The 24,417-nt window shown below is 44.0% G+C and overlaps 1 protein-coding gene across 1 annotated transcript in view; it reads right to left on the reverse strand.

Annotated features, from left to right (window-relative positions):
* Positions 1–8,381: 8,381 nt before the first annotated feature.
* The window catches only part of slc4a5a (solute carrier family 4 member 5a), a 39,984-nt gene continuing 23,948 nt past the window's right edge, over positions 8,382–24,417 (reverse strand). Inside the window, exons 15-25 of the mRNA XM_078249677.1 lie at positions 24,099–24,160; positions 22,999–23,190; positions 20,088–20,201; positions 18,828–18,989; positions 17,963–18,141; positions 17,719–17,791; positions 15,528–15,596; positions 14,709–14,882; positions 13,929–14,126; positions 13,768–13,826; positions 8,382–8,547 (exon numbers count right to left, since the gene is read on the reverse strand). Of these exons, the coding sequence (XP_078105803.1) occupies positions 8,382–8,547; positions 13,768–13,826; positions 13,929–14,126; positions 14,709–14,882; positions 15,528–15,596; positions 17,719–17,791; positions 17,963–18,141; positions 18,828–18,989; positions 20,088–20,201; positions 22,999–23,190; positions 24,099–24,160 (1,448 nt within the window). The remainder of the gene's footprint in view (positions 8,548–13,767; positions 13,827–13,928; positions 14,127–14,708; positions 14,883–15,527; positions 15,597–17,718; positions 17,792–17,962; positions 18,142–18,827; positions 18,990–20,087; positions 20,202–22,998; positions 23,191–24,098; positions 24,161–24,417) is intronic.

Consider the following 24,417-nt stretch of genomic DNA (forward strand, 5'->3'; position numbering starts at 1 on the left):
ATGTTTCCCATTGATAAAATGAAATACCATGTTAAACATAAACTGATTTGATTACAGCAAAGACGACGTCAAAACCTAGATACTTTCAAACATCAACATGTCATTTATTAATATGTATTTGTGTCAAAATTACATATACACATTTGTTCCTATTCTATTTTGCCTGTAAACGCTTGCGTGTTGCGTGAAAAATAGGCGTTGGTCCTATTTCTAGCATGCACGCGTTTTCGGCGACTGAGACGTGCGTGTCACGCAGGCAGTGTGTAAGCTCTAACCTGTTAACATGGGAGCCGAAATATAAACGGACACGCCACGCAGCTGACACGCTCACGCCACGCAGCCAGTGTGTAACCGGCCTTAGTGGCGTTGGCATGAGCAAAGAAGTGTAGCAATGTGCACAGGCAGGGAAGAGGAAGACAGCAAACATGGCAAACATGGCTGCATTTCAATAGTGGTTCAACATGCCCTCGTTCACTTCCCATAAGCACTTGCCCTCGGGGGAATCCCCGCCACCATCTTAAGTATCCTTCCAATTGTCTGAAAAACTGAAGTGAACTTGGTGAGATCGATCCTCGGAGGATAAAATGGACCAACAGATCCCGTTGCTCTGGACGGAGACCAGTGAAGGATATTAGAAGCACTTTTCCGGTGAGTGCTGAGCGTTACTGTGCAGCCTCCAACTGAGAGAGATGACGTAAATGTGACGTGAGCAACCTGTCTGAAAGTTGGAAGTCTTCTGGTAGCTGTGCCAAGAGAAATCGCAATCATTCCGAATCTTGCAGAGACGGAGAGCGTAGGTATATGTAAGGAGATAACATGGACACAGGCTAATTATTGCTAACTAAAATGCTAGTTAACATTTGTAATTAAACTTGAACAGCGAATGTAAGTCAAAACCGCCTGCGAGCTTCTCCTGTACTATGTGGTAATTTCTCTACTGTGCGACAGTAAGTCGCGTGGTTATGACACAATCGTGTTACAAAAACGTCTGTTACAGAGCCATAACGTGAGGTACAAGGTAATGGAGCCTTTTATACATTGTTGTGTTTCTTTAGAAATAAACAATGGACAAATAGAGTCTTTAAACGCTTCAGATGTAAAGTTATTCGCTGTCAAAGTGGCGCCAAAATGAATGGCAGTCAATGGAATGCTAACGGGAGGTGATGGCTTGTTAGCATCAAAATGGAGCCATAGGAGCTACGCGTTCCGAGGAGAAGCTTACCCCCTTGGTCACTCCAGAGTTGGATATCACCCACAATGCATTGCAGTTATGCATTTGGTGCATACATCCATGGTTAGGTGGCAGTGATGTACAACCACTAAAACTCCTGTTGCTGACCCCCAAAGAAGGAAAAGACGAATACATTAAATTAATACATTTTAACCTTTTAAATTCCTATTTGTTAGCTTGATATTTTACTTAAACGTAATATAACTAATGTCATTTAATATTTACTTTATATTTTTTATTTAATAGATAGTTGTATGTGTGATTTCTTTATTTCCAACATTATCTGTAAATGCATGGATGAAATTCTGTTTTTGCAATTTTATATTTCGTATAGGCTTCGCCCTCTAAGCTACGCTACTGGGTTTATCCCTTCACGCATGCGTAGTCGTGAAGATTTCTTTCCCTCCCTTGCGTCCAGCATGGGCTTTCAACTACGTCCGCACAAACTGTATATAAACAGAGCGGACCCGTTGCTCATCTCCCACTTTTTCTTCAAGCTTCGCAGAAAGACCTCCATCTCCAGCAGCGTCTGCCTCTGCCCTGGCTGCAGTACCGGCTACATCCTGCCACCGGATCTCCACCCCCGCTGTGAAACCTGCCTCGGTGCTGTTCATGCCGGCAAGGCACTCATCACCGACGCCTCCTGCCAGTTCTGTGCCCGCCTGCCATCTAAAGAGCTTCAACGGCAGGCAGAAACTTTTCTGGCTTGCAAGGTCGTCTGACAGGGGGACGGCAGTTGGGCAGACCGGCGAGACACCGTCGACACCCTGGATCTGCATGATCCGCCATCCTCACCCTCGCCACGGCGTCCATGGTGTCGTTATCGAGGATTCAGGCGTGGCAGACTGTGGCCCAGCGAAACATCTGGCTCCACATGTCACAGCTACCCGCGGAGGTCAGACGCGAGCTTCTGTACGGCCCCATAGCTCCCGATGGACTATTTGTGCCCCGCCTACAGACGGCCACATCCCACCTTCACCGAGCGGCTGAAGAGGCAGAGCGGCTGCGGAGGATGAGCTCCTGGCAGCGCCGCCGCCATGACAACCGCCACAAGAGGAAACGCTACTCAGCCTCTGCTGCGGCTGCGTCCTCCTCCCAGGCTTCGTCCTCTGCTCCTCCGCCCGCCTCCTACCCTCCACAGCGGCAGCCGGCTCCTGACCGGCAGACTTCACGGGGACGGAGGACCATGAAGGCGGCACCCACCTGGTCTAACCCACCCCCTGAGCCACCCAGCAAGCAGCGGCGATGGTGGCAATGACGGGGCGCGGGGATCTTCTGTTCCTCTGTTGAGAGCTGGAAACACAACGCCCCTTTTAAGGGCCACTTCCATCCATCTAAAGAGCAGTTTCCCCTCAACCAAGCAGCCTTTGTTCCCACTGAACATTACTCTGACAACATGACAGTCGTTTCCCACACAAGCACACACCAGCCCACCGCTGCACGAGGAGCTCCACCGCTCTCTCACTATGCAGACAGCAGGAGCAAACGCTCACTCGCTATAAGCTACGCCGGCGGGACAAGGACGACAATGACCCGGTGGCCGCTCCCGCCCTGCATGGCGGAGACCAGCCGCCGCCCTTTCGACAGGGCCCTACTATGGGCTGGGCGACACAATCACACGTCTTATTCAGCGCTCCTTGCTGGCCATGTCTGTGAACAACACACAAGCATGCGCACGCCCGCTTTCAGAGCACAGCGCAGCATGGATGAGCCTGACACACATGGACTCATGGATGTCAAAACTGATAACACGGGGCTACACACTCCAGTTCGCCTCCCCTCCGCCTCGTTTTGCGGGCGTATTGGAGACAACCGTGTCATCTCAGGCAGAGTCAGACGTCATGACGTCAGAGCTGGAGGAGCTACTGTCAAAAGGGCCGATCTCCCACGTTCCCCCAGGCCAGGAGAACGGGGGGTTTTATTCCCGATATTTTCTCACTCCAAAAAAGACAGGCGGTTTGCGCCCCATTCTCGACCTGTCTCAATTCAACCCGTGCATCATTCCACATGCTGACTGTCAAGCACGTGTGGGAATGCGTACGCCACCACGAGTCTGTGGATCTGAAAGACGCATACTTTCACATCCAAATTATTCCCGGACACAGGAAATTCCTGCGCTTCTTTTTCCAAGGGGCCCATTTTCAGTACTCACTGCCCCCCCGCACTTTTTCCAAGTGCATGGAGATGGCACTTCAGCTGTTGCGGAAAAAAGGCATCAGAGTCCTGTTTTATCTGGACGATCTGCTCATTCTGGCTTCCTCTCGGGAAGAGGCAGCACTGCAAACTATGGAAGTTTTGCGACATCTGCAGACACTGGGCTTCGCCATAAACTGGCAGAAAAGTTCACTGGTCCCCGCACAATCGATAGTTTATCTGGGCGTGGACATAAACGCGATTGCCATGAGGGCCAGGCTGTCAGCGCCAAGACGAGACGCGCTGATGTCTCTGTTGTCACGCACCACGCCACACACGACAGTGTCAGCACTGTCTGTGATGCATCTCCTGGGCATGATCTCTGCGGGTGACGTAGTTGTTCCTCTGGGTCTCCTCCACATGAGGAAAATCAAGAGGTGGTTTCATCGCCAGCGCCTCGACCCCATACGCCACAAGTGGCGAATGCTGACCATCCCTCCTTCTCTTCAGTCAGACCTGGCATATTGGGGAAACCCTCGGACCCTGTCAACCGGGATTCCCCTGGGCAAGGTGACGTCATACGTGACAGTGTACACAGACGCGTCCCTTACTGGCTAGGGAGGAATGTGCGAGTCACAGGTGGTGGGAGGAGAATGGCCACCTCCCCCTCTCCCACACATAAGCTGCCTGGAGCTGTCCACGGTGCTGAAGGTTTTAAAACATAGCGGGGAGACATGTTGTCGTGCGGACAGACAATGTTACAGCAGCAGCGTTCATAAACCGTCGAGGCGGCGTGCGCTCGGCCCGGCTATTGGAAATAGCCAGGAGCCTCCTGCTGTGGGCCCACAGTCATCTGTTGTCCCTCAAAGCAGTTTACATCACGGGGCTTCTGAATCGGGCGGCGGACCTAATGTCGAGGGGAGGGCCCTCTCACGAGTGGAACTTGAATCCCTCTATTGTTCAGAAGCTGTGGAGCAGATTTGGGAAAGCGGAGGTGGATCTGTTCCCCTCACGAGAAAACACACTGTGGTTTTCCTTGAGCACACGGGACTATCCATCCCTGGCCCAGAACCCTCCTATCCTTCCCCCGGTCCCTCTGATCCCTCGCCTCCTGGAACGCATCCAGGAGGAGGTCTGCTTTCCAGCGCTGGTGCACGGAGAAGGGTGCGGACCCCATATCGTCTCCCCTGCCTCTCGTGTTAACATTGGTGGATAATGATTTAGCTCCGTATACAGTCAAAGCCTACGCGGCAGCTATCTCGTCCTGCCACGAAGGCTATGGAGAGAGGACGGTTTTTGCGCACCCCCTGGTGAAGCGTTTTCTGAAGGGGGTCAGGTGTCAGAAACCCGCCGTGCGCTCTCTCACACCCCAATGGGATCTAGCCCTGGTGGTTCGAGCTTTGGGGAAGCCTGGCACAAGCCTCTCTCAGGTTGCTATCACTACAAACGGCGCTTCTCCTTGCCCTGATGTCAGCCAAGAGAGTGAGCGACTTATGTGCGCTGTCAGTCTCACCGTCCTGCCTCTCCATTAGAGGGGACGGGAGCACAGCCACCTTACAGCCTAACCCCTCATTCACACCGAAAGTTCTGACAAATTCCTTTCGGTCGAGAGTGTTTTCCCTCAAAGGGTTTTTCCCCCCGCCTCATAACAACGATGCGGAGGAAGCTGCTCACCGTTTGTGTCAGGTGCGTGCGCTATCACAGTACATTTTATGCACGGCGGACATAAGGCAGACACGGCAGCTGTTTGTACATTATAGGGAACACTCCCAAGGAGCGGCCCTTTCAAAACCGCGTCTGTCTCACTGGCTGTGCGAGGCTATCATCCAGGCTTATAACGCAGAGGGGGCAGAGCCCCCCAAGGGCATCTGAGCACACTCTACGAGGGCATTATCGGCGTCCGCCGCCTTATTCAGACATTCAGCCGACATCTGCGCAGCGGCCTCCTGTGCATCCCCATGCCCATTCATCCGTTTCTATCTGCGTGATATGTCTGAGCCCTCCGTGACCTACTCGGTCCTGTCCACACTCAACGACGAATGATGCGCCGTTGAATGTGTGTTTTTCCCTGCTGTCCTCACCCCGCCTGCACTGGGTGCTGGGTGGAACGCGGGTGTCCCCATAATTATCAATCATGATACAATTCTCACTAACCGTGCACACCTTCAGTCATGGAATGATGTGCCGCTGCATGTGTACTCGTCTGTGGTCCTCATCCCCCCCCCCCCCCCCTCCCTACGTTGGGTGGCTGGGAGGAACACGGGCGCCCCATATTTGCAGTCATGTACTTTTCTCACTAATCATGCACGCCTACACTCATGACTTGGGCCTTGCAGCCAGCTAGGCCAAGTCATTACCATGGCAGGCTCTCTTATCAGAATAACGGTTTATCTGCTACAATCTCCTGTCAGTGCATTAGTGACAGAAGAGACAGAAGTAGTCTATGTTCTGTTCTGTTCTGCAGGTGGCACTGACTACATCAGCTTCGCCCTAACCCAGTAGCGTAGCTTAGAGGGCGAAGCCTATACGAAATAGAACGATAGTTACGTATTGTAACTCCAGATTCTATGAGTATAGGCGCAGCCCTCTAAGATTCGGGCCACCTGCTCCTGTAACATTAGCTGAAGAAAAAGCATGAGCAATGGGTCCGCTCTGTTTATATACATTTTCTGCGGACGTAGTTGAAAGTTGGATGCAAGGGCGGGAAAGAAATCTTCACGACTGCGCATGCGCAAAGGGATAAACCCAGTAGCGTAGCTTAGAGGGTTGCGCCTATACTCATAGAATCTGGAGTTACAATACGTAACTATCGATATAAGCATTAATATGATTCATCTTACAGATCGCAAACTTTATAAATCAGAAATGTATACAGCTGATTACCAGCCTCATTAAAATGAGTCTGCAGGATTTATGATGTATAAAACTCAGTAATATTACTTTTTGTAAATAATGTTTGTATAGCGCCCTTCATACAAGAAACCGGCATATTGTACAATAAGGAAATTGCATGACAAAAGCGGACATAAATCCACATAAAAACGGGGATAGAATGCCATAATTAATGGAAATAAGATGGAAAATAAAACACACTTGAAGCAGTAGCGCTAAGCCTACAACTGGCTGTCGAGCCATATGAAAGTGAACAAGGGCAGGTGCGTTTCATTTCAATCCCCCGCTCCTGCCCCACCCATTTTTTCTCTGCCCTCAATAGGTGCATCTCACTTCCCTTATTTGATAGCTCCTGTCGGCTGAAGCGCAAGTTTTTCTGTCCCTCCTTCGTAAAGGCCGTCTCGAAGCTCTTTTTTTCTGCCCCTAGGAGTGAGGAGGGATCACCAAGGAGCTATAAGCGAGGAGACATTAAAGCAGCCATTTCGGAAGCCTTATAGCTGAAATCCGTTGCTATCTCCGCCCATACAGCTGATGAATTAATGTGACGCTTCAAAGGAAAGGACGTCGCGTCCCTCTAAAAACATTTCCTTGGTTCTAAGACGTGAAGAAGGGAGGCAAGTGGAGGAGCCGGGGATGCAATTTAAGGGAAGTCAGATGTACCTCAAGTGGCCTCCGTATGGTATTACGCCACACCAAGGGCTGAGGGGAAGTGAGGGAGGGCATGTTGAAACACTAATGAAACGCAGCCTGTGAGTGTTAACAATGCAGGCTTTAGAATATTCAAAAACTCTTGAGGAATTGAATAAAGGAAACATTTTTTACTGTTTTTGCTTGTCAATCATTTTTATTGTTAAAATAAAAACGTATTAATTCCTCTTTTTAATTACGTCTTAAAATCGTAATTTAAAGCGTAACTTGGTGTGGTATGAAAAAAAAATTGTACTACATCCAGTACACTATCTTTTCCCACACTTGTTTTTATGTCAGTGATGTTGATTTCAGCCTGTTCATAAATGAAGAAGTCAACATTGCTAATATTAAACCAGTATAATGCGCTTGTTTTTTTTGTCATATTTTTGAATGGCCGGCTGTAATGTAATGTTTTCCCGTTGACCAAAAGTGTTAGGCTTACTGTTTTTGGGAAATGTGGTGGATCAGCAATCTGGATCAAGAAGAATGGAAGTGAACAGACATTTGTGATGATGTGTATTTAACTTTTGACGTCGCCAAGCCACCGTGTTCAACACAAGACAAACCACATGCTTTGGAGTAATGGCATTTTAATGACATAAATTACTGTATATCTGTCAATTTCTTGTTATTGTCATATGCATGAAGTGTTGTGGTGAAAGTTAGTTATGTTTCGATACAGACTTTGTGAGTAAAAGCACAAATATAAAACCTGTACGCTACATCTTGCATAATGAATCGTTCCTTTTCAGCAACATCAAGACTTTTTGGTTGTTTCTTTTTGTTCCAGGTTAATGTGCCAATATGGAGTGTCGAACTGGAGGGAAACGGGTAAAAGGAGAGCCGGTTCTCTGGGATCAGAGGCATACTACAACATATTCAAACGAACACCAAAACACAAATATGCAAAGGCTAACATAGTAGAAGACAGTAGACTTTACAACCTCATGGTTAATAGTGCTAGTTTTCTCTTTTCCTGGCTCAAAATCAAAGTCTGTACACACAGGCGGATGTAAAATTACTGTACAATAGGTTTTGATATTGTACTGATTTCAAGATTAGTTTGGATTTGGAGTAATTACATTAATAGTACAATATCAATATATAGCTTGTTATAAGTTAGTATCAAGATAAATATTTTCACATCAAATATATAATCCTATACATCACATACATATAAATATTTCCTCTTGTTAAGCCATAAGGCCATTTACATCAAACAAGTAAACATTGTATACATTTGTATTTCATATATGCAGAATTTGTCAGGACTGCACCAATATAAAAAGCAGATGAAGCTAAAACTTAAACCTCCCCAACTACGTCGATTGGATCAGTCCCATTTCAACCAGACTGTTAAGGTGTCGGTTTGCTCACAGCCGTCAGTCTGTGCCACCTTGTACTGTCCGCGTGTCAGACTGTTCGAGTCTCAGCTTTATAACGTGGTCTCGCTGCTCATGTCCCGAGGGTGGTGGTGATCGATGTCCGAGTCGTAGTCCGACTCCATCTCGATCTTGACCTGGGGCACAGGGCAGGCCATCCCTCGGCCCATAGGCATAGCCGGAGACGATGGGCACGAGATCTTCAGGTGGAGGGTGATGCTGAGGAAGGGCAAGCTCCAGTTACCATACACACCCACAGCCAAAAACACTGAGGGGGGAGGCCAGGGAGGGTGGAGGAGCTCAGCCATGTGACATCATGACCCCAGCCAAACACTTGAGTGAAATAAGCTGCGGTAGTGGTTGTCTGTGGCCATAATGCCTCATGGGTAAGACTAGGACTGGTGACTGGGATAGTCAAAGCCTGGGAAAGGATTTATACCATGAACATGGACGTTTGTTGTGGCCCTTTACATACTATTACTCCGAGAGGGACGGGTTTAATATAGTGAGCAAAATTAAAGCCACATTTGGAACCTAGGAGGTAGTCCATTTCCACCTTATGCCATATGAACTTTATGTATTTCTTTCTAAACTATTAAGGAAGAGACTGATGAAACTGATGCCAAACGTGAACAGAGGACCTTTTTATTAACAAGAAGGTAATGTGAAATAGTGATAAAAGAAAAAGTAAATCTACAGTATACCTCGATTTAATGACTACACTTGAATATAAATGAGCAAATCCTGGGTTTCTGAACATCAATTTAATAGTTCACAAATTAAACTAGTTTGTTTTGACTTGATACTATGAATTTTTCCTCTAAGTTCTTGTACCCCCTTAGGGTCCATCCTTAGAAATTATGGCATCTCATTCGGCTGTTATACAGACGACATACACATGTACCTGCCTTTGAAACGGAAAGATTCAAACTCTTTGAAGCCACTGTTGACATTAAAGCTTGGATGGCATTACATTGTTTAAAGGGCAACTATTATATAGCATTTTCAGGATAATACTTACATGTTTACATGCTTTAATGTTAAAAAAAAAAAAAAAGTGTCTGTAGGAGCGCCTGTCTCTTTAAGCCCCCCTCCCGCCAAAGTCCAGTCTGTTCTTATTGGCCAGAGTGTTCCTGGAATCTGAGCTCCGACAAAGTTTACTGCTGTTAGCATGTAGCTAGCTACCATAGTTAGCAGTGGGCACTAATAGAGTATAGCAGCACTTTCTACAGTCAATAATCACAGATAAAGGCTTTTTAACCAAATGCTACATAAACGGGAATGTTCAGGAGTAATGTGACCCAGAATTGGGGAGCATTTAACAACTCTGGCAGCCAAGATGACATTTTACTGCCGTTAGCATGTAGCTACATGCGACAATGTTAACACCACCGCAGTAGCGTAGTAAAAACAACACTCCAGTCCTGCCTATTATTTGACGTTTTGGCCACGTTTAACATGAAAATCCGATATTATAACATTGTAGATGTGTCAGAAAATACAAAAAAGCATAATCTCTCCGCTTTAAGGTTTAATAAAAGCAAAACTTAAGTCCTGATATTTGAACCAGGTGGTGCCTGTGATGCCTATCATATGGACCAGTGTTCCCTAGAGCCATATATGAAATCTACTGTTAAAAACCTGGTTGTGATAATGGACCTTAATGGATCTTAAATTGGACAAGCAGATAAACATCTAGAAATCTAGTATAAAAATCTAGCTCTTGCTAACTAAGGCTCTTATCTTAGGTCAGCCATTTTTATCGTTTAGAAATTTTGAAAGGGTTATACATGCTTTTATTTTGACCCAACTTTAGACTACTGTAATGCCCTTTGTGTTGGTGTTAAGTCTCGCATTGCCAGACCTTCCTCAACAGCGCTGCGGAGAAGGATCTGGCTAGTCCACACAGCATTCTGGGATGGGAGAAAAACGTGCTGTGGTTTATTGGCATTTCTTTAAACCAATCACAATCGTCTCGGGCGGCGCTAATCCCAGGACACAATGACTGTGCCGCTGCAAAATAGCCTCAGGAAGGAACTTCTTTTGGTGGAAGGTGTACGTTAATACGTTGGTCGTGTAACAGAAAACTAATCCGACGGAATTTTTGGGCGGCACCGGATCAATCCCAGAAGTGGAATGTCGTGGATATAGACTATGTTGGTGTGAACCAGGCCTCCCTCTCACGCTTGCAGTTGGTCCAGAACACTGCAGCTTGTCTTTTAAAAGTAACACGCAGCTGAGAGCACATTTCCCCCGCACTGGCCTCCCTTTACTGGCTCCCTGTACATTTGAGGATTTCATTTTAAGATTTAATTGTTTACGTACAAATCACTAAATGGACTAGCTCCAACCTATCTCTCCGACCTTTTACAACTATACGTCCCCCCAAGTTTACTCAGGTCAGATGGTCATCAAGGCTGAAGCACAGGGGAGATCGTGCCTTTACAGTTGTAGCCCCCAAACTCTGGAATGAGTCACCCCTATATGTTAGGCTGACCCCTACATGTTTTTAAATCCTGTCTTAAAATACATGTGTATTCACAGGCTTTTAACACACTATAATAGCTGCCTGTATATTATTGTCATTTTGTCTTTTAAACTGGTCTTTGTGTGTTTACTGTTTTTTTTGTTATCTTTGATTGTACAGCACTTTTTTAAATGTGCTTTATAAATAAATTTGGATTGGATTGTGTGTACTTGTGCAAATCTGTATTCAACCTTAAACCTTTGGCACTGTTTAAGTCAATACATGCAACATTATTTGTTCAACGAACGACTGAATGCATAACCATATTTGGAGGCTTTATCGTTTTAAATAGCTGTATAAACAGGTGGGTTTGTAAGAGTTGGTGATAGAATGCATTATAGGCAGGTGAAAGGCATGAAAGAAAAATCACATTATAGCGAAGTTTTCTACATCTAAATCCATCTCTCACAACATCTCGCAAAACAAACTAACATTAATATATAATCAGTTACACAGTCAATTCCAAACCATGCCTCTTTCAAAGCAATGCAGACATGATGTCTGAAATTCTGAATCTCCCACAAAGGAAAAAATAAATAAACAGAGTCAAACTAAGTATTGTAGTTCAATGTCTGGCATATTGAGAAAAGGTTACCAGAAATAGCCTAGCATCAGCTGCATTTTCAATGCAAACATTTCCATTGAAAGTGCTGCAGCTCCAGGTGCGGGTAGTTCAGAGAGCAAAAAGCTAGGGTCAGGCTAAATTTCCCATGCAGGTGTGAGCATCACAGACGCATTAGCTAAAATGATTCAGCACATGGAGGAAAAAGAAACAACCAAAACAATGATGCTTGTTGCATGTGGATGGATGGGTGGATGGATTATACAGTTGGACACCAAGTGGCCTACAATAAATCCTCTACATGTACTAGATTTACAACAGACTTAATATACCACACAGTATTTTTATTCATCTATTTGAATTCCATATGTGTTAATTAATCTGAACAAATAAACCTGACGATTGCCTTTGCGACACAGAGCAAACTATACAGCATGCATTTCAGGTCATCATCCTTCACCTCAAAGTCACAGCCTTTCATAAATCAATCAATGAATCAATAAAGAATTACAATATGCTGATTTGTGTGTACAAAAGGCAGTGCAGTGCACATACTGTGAGACATTTAGCACATGACACAGGAAGAGTAGCAGCAGGATTATACAGTTAATAACATCACAATGATCTGCATTGCCTTAAAGTGCATGGAGAGGAGACTGAGCTCAGACATGACAATGAGGGGAAACTGGACTATGAGGACAATGTAACGTGTAAATAATCTGTCAGCAATTGTGGATGCACATGTCCACCCACAAAAGTGACCATGTGACTCATTTCCATTTATTATGAAAATCGGAAAATGAACAAAGGAAGGAATAAAAAAGTTTTATAGGGCAATCATGTGTTAAAGGCTGTGTAATAAAACAATGAATGAATTAGGAAGTTAAACAATACAGTTCACAAAACCTTAGACTTTTATGGGGAAAAGCACCATAATATAATGCAATGCAACACCATGTCAAAATAGGGGCTTATAGGGACTACTTTCATGCTACTGTGTCTCCTTTGGTATTTGTGTTTGCTGTGATCATTTATCTAGCTGAAGCTTTTGATAAGTGTGTATAGACATATTTTTATTCACCCAAATTACAAAAAAACATATTACAACTTACTTGCATTGGTCGTTTGATTTTGAGAACTTCTTTCTATCAAAGAAATAGCCACATAGAGATTTATTTAGTGTGAAATGTGTTTTGTGGATTATATAGTATATCAGGGAGGGACAATGTTACTGGAGAGAGCTGCTGCTACTCTTTTTTAACACATGTTTTCATTGCTGAGAGCACCACAAACAAAATGTCATTACCTCCATTGTTTTGCAGGGAGGCATAAAGAGGCAGACATCTCAAAACCTGGACAAATAAAGTGAAGTATGCGAGTTTGTTCAGACAGTCAATTCGAGGCTGCTGCTACACTCACATGGCATACTCTTCAAACTGCAACATGTATCTAAAGCATCCTTTTAACCATGGTGGTGTACTTAAGCCATGGGTGCTCTGCTCACTCTTTTGCTGCCATGCCTGCTGCCACACTGCTCACTTGAAAGCTATGCTGTCACTTGCTTTCTGTGGCATTTTTATACTCAACACCCGCATCCACCTGTAGGCTCTGAGTCTACACAGACCTCCAAAGGGGAAGTTATAATTGCTGAGCTCCACTCCCTGCCTGCTGTGTCTTTGTGGGGCGTGATTTAGTCAGAGCCTAGATGCTAAATATGTATACATATTATACATTCACATATCCACGAGTTGGTTGACTGAGCTATAACTCACTCAATGGCTATGTACCACTAGAAGTAAGGGAGAAAATAGATTTTCATTTCATTTTTGCACATTTACTTTGTATGACAAAATGTTCCCATGCACACAGGCTCATGCTAGGTATCTGTCTGTCTGTGTAATAGAGCAGTGCTTCCCAAACTTTTCTTTACATGAAGGACCCCTAAACTGACACAAATTAGACCACGGACCCCCGTATTAGGCTCCCCCATCTAATAGGATTTTTGCTTTTGGATGTTTTATTACAGAAAGTGTATCAAACCAATGACCAAAATAGTCATACATTCTGTCATTGTGTTAGTTATCGATGGAATTATAGTGAATATAATTGATTACCCTTTTTGCCGTGGATCCCCTGGAACCCTCTCAAGACCCCACTTTGTGAACCACTGCAATAGAGGGTGTGGGTGTGTGTGTGTGTGTGTGTGTGTGTGTGTGTGTGTGTGTGCGTGCATGCGTGTTAAAGAGCGCTGTGTGTGGCAGCAGACTGGCAGTACGCTCCCCACTCAGACTCTGCAACATCAGGATTGACGAGATCTTTGTAGGGGATGTGCAGTTTGAGGACACAGTACCTGCGATCCAAATCTGAATCTAGGCTGGGGGAGTGGTTGGAGTAGGCGCGCCACTTGTCCTGCAAACAAGCACAAGCACATGATAGAGACCCAGATCATCAAAAATCTTGTGTCATGATCCATCATTCCTGCAGGGGGCAGCAGAAGCCGGAGTTTCTCACCTCCTCATCGCTGTCGTCTGGTTTGGGCTTCTTCTTCTTCTCCTTCTCTCTCTCCTTGTCTTTTTCCTTCTCCTTCCCCTTCTTTTTATCGTCGACCTTCTTCTTCTCTTTCTCAGGAAGGAGGTCGTCCATCCAGGCCAGGTCGTGCTGGGAGAAGACCATGTCCAGCATCTTTCGGATGACCATCAGACCCAGAATCTGAAGGGTTCAACACAGAGATCCACAGATACACAAGCCTCATTTTAACTCCCATTAACATTCATCTCACATCCGAGTCGTGGTCTGAACATGACTTAAGTTGATGACATTTCTAAATTACATTATTATGTATCACGGATATACACAATGAAATCAGATCACTTCCCCTCTCAACATTTACGCTCTTTAAAATTGACATTAAACCTCTGTCATGTTTCTTTACATTCACTGACATCCGAAAAATCTATTTTTATACGGATTGAAAATGCTAGTTGTATCTGTACAGGAAAGATTATTTCAGTTTCTGTTGTTTCTATCCGTGGACTGGATATGCATTGTTTCAGCAACAGCACATGTCGGACCACCTCCGGAGCATCTTCAAAGCATTCTGGATGCTTGGGTAGAACCTTGATTTCATGTGTTTTGCTACCAAATTAAATAAAATGATCTGATCTTAGAGGATGCATGTTAAAACCTTGTGTTAAAAGCAAAACAGCTGCCTCTCTTCCGCCATCCGCGACACAACAACACAGGTTTCATCAAAAGCTGTGCTTTTGCAAATGTGAGCATTTCATCACATACCATAACGGGGAAGACGATGGCCAAGAAAGTGGATTTGAGGGTCCAGAGCACAGCCAGACATGCAATCTGGACCAGCGTGAACAGGTGTACCTTCCTCAGAGGAACGTGACGGAGGTAGGCGTAATCGGGCTGGTGCTTGGACGGCATCATGTACAACTTAATCCTGTCCCAGAACTGTGGACGACGATGAGACAAAGGGGCAAATGGATGAGAAGAGCAACATGTCTGAGTAGCACAGGTTACTAACGTGCAGATCTCCATGAATGATTAATCCCAAAGTATTTAGGGGGATTTGTATGCGTCACAGCTCAGCTTGCCTGTGGGGTGAGTTGGAGGAAAGTTACTGAGGAGCACCTGCTCTAGCACCGACTCACTGTGCCCCAAGTTATAGGTTTTCAGACTCATTTAGATGAGATGAGTGAATCTAAATGCATCTGTAAAGTTATTATTCTAGATTTTGGTTATAATTAAACACCTGGCCTTTAGAAGCAGACACTGACACATCCAGTACAGCCACCCACAGGTACAGTTTATGTATTCAGCCCAGGGTTTAACATCTTTTATTTCTCTATTCCATGTAATATGCACTTTTACAAAATTTGGGATCTTATAGCAAATTTTCCATTTTATTTCCAATGTTATTCTGTTGTCTCTGCTATCTGTAAGGACACTATGTATGCCTGCCTGCTTGTTTGTTTACTTGGCAGCTTTAAATAAACCGCTTCCCGCCTGCTGTCAGTAATGCAATAAGTGAGATGTCCAGCCGCAATAACTCAATTTATCATGACAAACAACATCAAAAGCTGGCACACAGCATACCTGGATTCCACTGAGGGACGCTACGCCCATGTAGAGGAAGACACCATACAGCACGGGCATGGGGATGAACTACAAGCAGCAGGAAGGCCAGAAAACATGTTATTACAGTCACTGTTTAGAGTTCGCAACATCGCAACGTTTAAGTTCTTAGATTGCTAACACAATAGACAGTGAAGTATGGAGTCCCAATGTGCTCAATATCAAATAAATAAACAATATGGACAAAATGATCATCCAATGAATACATTGGAAAACATATATAAATGAACCAAATTAAGTTAAGTGTTAAATTATTTTTTATTTCATCATAAAATTGTTTCATTTCAAAATGTTATTTTTCAAGTCAGTTTTTATGTCACATTGGCATTTTTCTCATTTCATGTTGATTTTTTTCATAATGTCACTTCTCATTGTCAACTTGCCAATCCCATGTCCATATTAAAGGGGTGATAGGATGATTATATAGGGTATTTCACACTGTTCCTTAAGGTCTCCGAATAGGGTATGTAACATTGGTTGGGCTGAAAATGGCCCGGGTGCTGTTCTATGCGCACTAATGCAACCCTGTGAAATAGCCCTAGAACGAAGAGGTTTTCTCCCTTATATGATATGCTCATGAATATTTAGATGAGCTGCGTGCTGATTGGTTGGTTTACAACTAACGAAGCACACACACACACACAGCCCCTCCCCTCTGTGCACACCGCATCTCCTTGTCCCCCCCTCCCCGCCACCACACACACACACACACACACACACACACACACACACACACACACACACACACACACACACACAGCACCACAATCCCTTTTTTCTCAGCGGATAGACTTCCTAACCGGCCGCTGCTGCCTGTACAGACATGCCCAGATATAACCGGCCGTGTGCAGCACAGCGGCCGCAGCGTCGCTGGAGCAGGAATGAATCACAACTCACGCTGTAGCTAGTTCAGTGTCTCAGCCCGGGGACATTTAGTGGAGAGTTAAGCTCACAGGCAAACGGACAGAGTTGTAACTACTATGTTCTTATCATGTCTCGTCCTGGTGGCTCAACAGCCCCTTGTTCCCCGAGGATCCATGTTGGGAACAAAAAGAAAAGTCAAGGTACCGCGAACTGCCGCCGTCAGGCAGCTCCACAGGAGCTCCAGCAGCACACAGCCCATTGCAAGTCCTCTGTGCTGCCGCGTTAGATCCATAAGTCCCGCTCCATTGTCCGATATCTACTTGTTCTAAACACTTTTCTCTTGGCCAGTATTCCGTGGTACAGCCTGGAACACTGCATTTACGACTTCATTACGGTTCATTTTCAATATCCATGAAAAACTTCCAAACACACCGCAGCTTGCAGCTAAACTATATGTGTGAGATCTATGTGACCTACATTCCGAACACCAGCTGGTCTCAGACCTGTGGTCTGTAGCTATGTCAATTTTGTTGCGTAACAAAGAGCCAGAGCCAATTAAGGTACAGCCACCGAGTTGACGTCAACTATTAGCTTCGTTCAGATTCGCCCGTTTTCAGCAGCAGTTTCAAATTGTGAGATTTGCATAGGAAAGAGGTGTCAATGGGACATTGAGGTTCTATGTATGCCTATTTTACCCACCGAACTGTCGTTATTCAACTATGACAAGGTAAACACGGTTTTGCATTCTATGACCCCTTTAAGCTAGCAAGCTCAACGAATGCTACCAAATTAAGCCAGTTAGCTAGAGCAACAACATTGCCAAGTTTCATTTTAATCATTTTATTTAGAAAAATATTTGTTCCTTAATTTATATATTTTAGCCTATCTAGTTATATGATTATTTTCTATCTCATAGTCTCATTTATTTAATTTTGAACACTTTGGGGTTCCGTAGTTTAATGAACTGTATTAGCTGATTCTTGGTATGGACATTCACTTCGGTACATTGGTCAGAATGCATTTGACAGGACCCCAGTATAAGTTCAACTTGACCACTAGTAAGAAAACGACCACTAATATATATTACATTGTTGGGAAAGCATTTGTTCAGGTCTTACTGTAATTCTGTCATTCTTAAGCGTGAGTAACCTATATTTAGATGGCTTTGTTCTCTATTACAACCACGCTTAAAGCAATAGGAAACATCACACAGAACAAAGCCGTGTATTGTTCATGCTGGACAAAAAAACTGAACAAACACGTGAATTATCCACCGTACACTTCATACCTTAAGTATTGGAGCGAGGAAGATGGAGACTCCGGTGAGGGCAAACACCAAAATGCCAGTCATTCTTTGTTCTCTGTATATTGGACATTGTTAAAATATACACAAGTAATTGTCAAGTCAATTTCACAAGGCTCACTATTTCAACTACAAAGGACTCATAGTGTGATATTGCCAGTGGCAGCCTGAAGGGATTAAGTTGATGTTTTCTTTTTATTTCTGTCTTTTTATCTTATTGTTAACCAACCTGACCCCGAGGAACTGAGGCTGCTCTCCGGGAGCGCTTGACTCACTCTCCATCTTCAGAGAGTCGATGTGGGCAATGGAGATGACGGTGGCAGCGACGTACCAGGGCAGGCCCATGAAGGAGCAGACGGCCATCAGGACGCCCACCCAGAACAGGTCCAGGTGGTAGCCACAGCCTTTCTGCCAGGGAAATTTGTTTAGATTTGTTGTTTGAATGTTACTATGGCAGTGATGTTTGTTTGTTTTTCTTAAGAAATACATTTATTGATGAATGGATTTAATCAAACAAAGTGCAATATATCAGAGGTGGCAACATTCAATAATACCATTTTAAAATCATTATGAAAAATCTTTTTTGATGATTATTGTATCATCAATAAATATGCCCTAAGTAAGTACATCTACTCAAGCCCTGTACCTAAGTACAAATTTGAGGTACTTGTACTTTACTTATTCTGTTCTTTTCATGCCACTTTCTACTTCTACTCCGCTACATTTCAGAGTTTTATTTTGTACTTTTTACTCCAATACATTCATCTGACAGCTTTAGTTAATAGTTACTTTACAAATTATTTTTTGCACACAAAACACATGCAGTTTATAAAATATGATGTTTTATTATAAATTAAACTACCAAACCCTTACTTAACGTTACGTTTCCAGTTTCTAAAATGTGAGGATTTTTCTGCACTGAGTACTTTTACTTTTAATAATTTAAGTACATTTTCCTGATGATACTTACATACTTTTATTTAAGTAACATTTTCAATGCAGGACTTTTACTGTAACAGAGTATTTTTATAGTGTGGTATTAGTACTTTTACTTAAGTAAAGGATCTGAATACTTCTTCCACCATTGGCCCTACCTTGAGTTTGTTCTCCTTGCGGTTAACAATGACGGCACTGATCTGCTGGTCCATGAAAATGAGGATAGTGACAAGGAGGGCAGGGACAGCGCTGGCCAGGTAAATCCACCACGGGTTCTTACCAAATGGCATCACCAGCCAGCCACGATCCGGCCGAGTTGGCTAGTGGGAGATGAGAGGCCACTTTATTTCCACAACTGAGCAGTCCAGTTCCACTGAGGTACATGAACATTTTAGACAGAAATCTGTATCTATAATGGAATCGTTAAACATTTTGGGACAGACACTTCATTACTTTCTTGCAGAGAACTAGATGAGAAGATGGGAAGTTACTGCTCCCAACCAAGAAAATTGTACAGCAATAGCCCCTCTTAAAACCACAGGCTTGACACTTATAAGTAGACTTTTTTTTATTTTGTACCTTTGGAAGGAGCCAGAAAAGATGTTTCTACCTGTTTCCTGTGTATGTGCGATGCTAAGATAGACTAATGGCGCTTTTCCATTACGTGGCATCTGCTCGACTCGACTCTACTCGCCTTTTTTGGTTTTCCATTACGAAAAAAAGTCCCTGGTACCTGCTAACAGGTACTTTTTTTAGTACAACCTCAGTCGAGGTTCCAAGCGAGCTGAGCCGATACTAAAGGGTGACGTGAAAGCAACAGAGGGGGGTGTCCTGAACAAAGCCGCCATTTTTAAATAGTTTAGCCAGCTGTGTTTATTTTTGCTGCCTCCAGCTTCATTTGAAACAAAATGTGTCTTCTGGCTGTGGCAACAACAACACACCTTCCACATTCTGTGTGTGTGTCGCGTTAGGTCACGGCAGTTTACTGTGGCGCCGCTATGACGACCAGCCACACTGAGGCGGTACTAAAACCTGCAATGGAAAACGGACGGACAGTGAGGCGAGTAGAGTCAAGGCGAGTCGAGCAGGTACCATGTAATGGAAAAACGCCATATCTGTCTCCTGGCTCAATCTTCATATTTAATGGACAGACGTAACAGTGGTATTAATATTCTTATCCAATTCTCAGAAAAGAAAGCAAATACGTGTATTTCCCAAAATGTAAACCCATTTCTTTATAGCATGGATGATCCAGTCTGGGAAAGCATTTTTTTGTCAACCAAAAAAATTTAATTACTGTGATTTGGTTTAGCTTGTGATGTCAAAAACTGAGAGCAGCTAATTTATTCATCTTATTATTTTTAGAAAAGATAATTTAATCTTAATTTGAAAAGAGTTTGAAAAAAAACTTGCTGTACCTTAAATTCTGTGGGGACGATTAACTTGGGAGTTTTGAGTCCCATCAACATATCAAGCCCCACAAACGTCATGATGGACATGAAGATAGAGAAGTCACTGATGAGTTTCCTCAACTGGTGCCACAGACAGAGAGAAACATAAATGAGAAGGAAAAAAACAAACATTTATTTGCAAAACTGAAATCAGAGACAAGATCTGATAGTAGGCAACTTATATATATTGAAAAAGCTGAGCCGGTACTGGCTTCACTCGAGTCAAAGTATCATCATTGTGTCTGAAAAAAGAAGGGAACAGCTTTGTTTGTCTGTTTGACTATTCACTTCCTGTTAGATATCAGACACAGGACAGATGACATGTTGGGCCTGAGGGTATTGTACCAACATGGCTGGACAATCAAAAACAGGTCACTGTGCTGCTTAAAAGTACATTAATTTACGAAAGGGACATTCAGTTGGCCATCTGCCTGAAAAAGTGCCACATAGTCTAAAAATGAGCTTGGTACACATTGTTTTAATACATAGTTTCTCCGACTAAAAAGTGAAAAGTCATTGTACACCCTTTAAAAACACTTAAAAACGCTTTTGGAAACTTACTTCAAAACTTTGGCACATGTTGCACTGTTGTTTTCATTATTGTGTACGTTTGGTAAATCAGTTTTCATTATGTGTTCACTATCTGCATTTAAATTAACCTTAAGGTACCCTGCCTGCGGAGTTTTTGGCAACTAGAGGGGCTGTTGAGATATGTTTTTAGAAAAGTGCTCCTGTTTAGTTTGTCTGTCTATAAGTCCACCTGTCCGGCTTTGTGGAACAATAACAAAGAAGTCACCCGCAGCACGCTAACGTACAGAAGTAAACATGGAGAAGGCCACTGCGTATTATCATTCAACATACTTTTGTGTGACTAAACTAGGGCTGACCCCTGAATGCGACATGGTCAATATTAATAAACTGTTATAAAACTAAGCAAATACAATAAAGTTTGAAAAAAACTAAGCAAAACTAAGCGCCCACTGTGTGCAGCTGCGGCCATGGAGCTCAGGGCCATGTTCAGCAACGCGTTTTTTAAAACTGAAACAGGGGTGCATTGAACCCCCTGTTGCGTACGCAAGCGCTCTGCCTTCTTATTACCACAATTTTACAGACAGGTTTCTGCTGATTGGGTATCACCTGTGACACAGCCAAAAGACAAAAAGACTAAAATCTATTTTTGCTGCCTTACACCTTGTCTTCCCCTGCCTCTCTCTCAAACACAGACACTGTACTCTGTCCAGTTTGGGTGTTACCGTTTTAATATCATCCCCTGCCTTATATTCTCTTTATTTCCATGATCTCCTATCTATGGACTGCTTCGCTTTAGCAAGATTTTTTTTAGCAACTAACTACATGTTAAACTATTTATTCTTTATTTCTGACAGTACAGCACAGCTCTAATTGCACGTCATTGGCAGCTGCAGTAATATTTTCTCATAGTTTCAGGTCCCTTTATATCACTACTGACACTGCTAAATGGGTTATGTTTTTGTCTGCTGAGATTTGACAGCAGAACCTCTGAGGTTTCTTTTTTACTATTTGGAAACCTTTTTTAAATAAAACTTGCCCACAAAATGGAGCAGAACAGGTACCATTATAAAGCGATTTGGGGCACTGATTATACTAATGATCAAGTCCTCATGAACAGGTGGCTTGAAATGAGCAACATACTACATGTTTGTGTAGTCAAGAGTTTAGTGAGTCCAACTTGGAACACTCAAGTGTGATTTAGGATAAGAATACAAAAAAGTTCTTGCATTAGCCCCAATTAGTTTTGGTGAGAAACGCTAAATGTAGGCATACCTTTTGTTTGTTTACACAAAGGCTACGTTCACACCGCAAGATGTTTTTGCTCAGATCTGATTTTTTGTTAGGCTGTTCACATTACCTTTTAAAATGTGGCCTATATCAGATTCCAGTGTGAACTGTATTTGGTTTTGACCTGACCCGCATGCGCAAAAGAACAATAACAATGACATCAGACACAGCCATCCATCCATGGATGGATGGATGGATCAGACACAGCGCGCTGTTGCACTAAAGTTAGGTAGGTTATTGAGGAAGTAAGCATTTTCGCTTTTATTTCAAAATGTTTGTGAAATGGCAGCCACAACATTAATGAGGAGGAGAAGAATGAAGAGAAAGAGAGCTAAATTGGCTATTTTGGCCTTTTGTGGGGTTATGGCTGCAAATTCACTATAGAGGTCTGTGTGACCGGACGACCGATTACACGTCAGGACCGCTACGGGCCTCCACCAGAGTTTCCTCTGGCTTCGCCCTCGCACGTGCTCATGCTCCACCTCCCCGACGGTGTGGACGAGACTGGCCGGTGGTGCGCCCGACCCCGAGGGACCGGGACCCCGCCTCAGCCAGCGCGTCGCCACGGGGCGACCCTCTGACTCTTGCGCGCGTTAAAATCCTTGGTCCGTGTTTCAGGTGGGTTGCTGACATTTACGTGAGCCGATCCCCGACGCGACGCGGTTGGGGCACACTGAGGACAGTCCGCCCAGGTTGACAGCTGCACCGGGAGCAGGGGGCCCCGCCCCTCCCCGCGGGGAGAGAGGGCGCAGCAAGGGTTATTGTTCACACTGCGGCCGCATTGAAAAAAATCTGATCTGGGTCTTCAGGACCACATATGGAAGTGGCCTGAATCTGATCTGATCTGAGATTTGAGTGTTCACACTACTTCTGAAGAAGTCTGACCTGGTCACTTGACCGGATTTGGGCCACTTTTGCCTGCAGTCTGAATGTAATATCTGAAAGGCTCCTCGGGGAACCTTTGAATTTAACTGGATTGCACTTATTCCTCAAAGTATTTTGTAACTTTTTTTGTTGATTAAATAAGATACACAGATAGATTGACAGATAGTTTTGTCACCTTAGTGGGGAAGTAGCGGCTGAACTTGAACTTCTTGAGGGTTACAGTCATGGAATAGGTGCCGAAGAAGAGGATGAAGGACATGAGGGCCAGATCAGGGACGAACTTGCATGACTTTCCCACCAGAGAGCCTCCGTACTTCAGACACTCCTTTTTGCTCAGCTGGCTCCAGTCCAGACCTGTCACATTTAACTGGGATGGTGGGTGCCAGTGTTGGGGAGACAGGAGAGGATGAAGAAGAGTGAAATATTTTGACACAGACATAATGTATACCCTTTTTACCAACACAATTTGCATCTATGAGCATTTTTTTAAGGGTAAACTTGCTAAAAATAGCCGATAGATTCCTCTCCCAATGCCAAAAGAAAAGTGTGCCTATCTGTCTTTTTTCTGCCGCAATAACCTTTCCAACACAGTGCACAAAACTGCAAACTCTCCTGTACATTCACTTGGTATCTTCGCTAATAAACTTAAACTCTCCTCGGCTCAGACCGATCGCTCTGCATTCACCATCACTCCAACCACCACACACTCCCCAGACACCGCCACACAAACACACACTAAGCACTGGCTCTGCTATTCTCCAAAAGAGATACGCTACTCTTGTTTCTATGTTTCCATCACTGCTGATCAGAGCTGGAGCCGATAAATACCCGTGCCTACTGCAGAGTCATTTGTCCCGGGAGAGAATGCCGATTGTAACCTTTCCCACTGCAGACAAAAGCCAGATGTTAGTGGGTGTTAGTGGGGTTTTTTGGCCAGTGGGAAAGGGGTAATAGAGGAAAATGTAAACAGAGACAGAGTGGCATCACAGATGTGAAGTTATAATCCAGAGTCAGAGAGGATGATGGGATAGATGTGACAACAAACAAAGGAGAGAAAGAGGAGAGCAAAGCGAGAGCGGCGTTCATACCTGGGTTGGCTGTAAACAAAACATGTTGCTGTTTTCTAACAATGCTGTCATTTGGGCTTTAAAACACCCCCTGTAGTTCATTCGTCGAAATGTTTCTGACCTTTTCATAAAACATTCAGCTTGAAATACAATGCACTAAAATAGGCAAAAAATGAAGAAGAAAAATGGAATGAAAACAAGCACTTACCCCAGAGACACTAGAGCTGTTATCTGGCATTGGAGCTAAATCATTGAAGATCATTGCAGTCACTGTTTATGAATGGGAGAAAGATGGGCAGAGACAGGGGGGTAATGAGATAGAAAATGAAAAGGGGGTTGAACATAATGAGAATCCAACAGCTGGACATTGCAGAGAGCACTCCGAGGCCCATGCAGACAAACAAAGAGGTACTCACTTGCAAGAGACAGCAGCCAAATTGTTTTGTGCAAGGCGAAAACAAACAAGAGACAAATCAGTTACAGAAATCAATGTCAACAGAAATTACTGTAAATCACTGCCAATTTCA

Source organism: Sander vitreus, chromosome 5, assembly GCF_031162955.1.
Source record: "Sander vitreus isolate 19-12246 chromosome 5, sanVit1, whole genome shotgun sequence".
Lineage (NCBI taxonomy): Eukaryota > Metazoa > Chordata > Actinopteri > Perciformes > Percidae > Sander > Sander vitreus.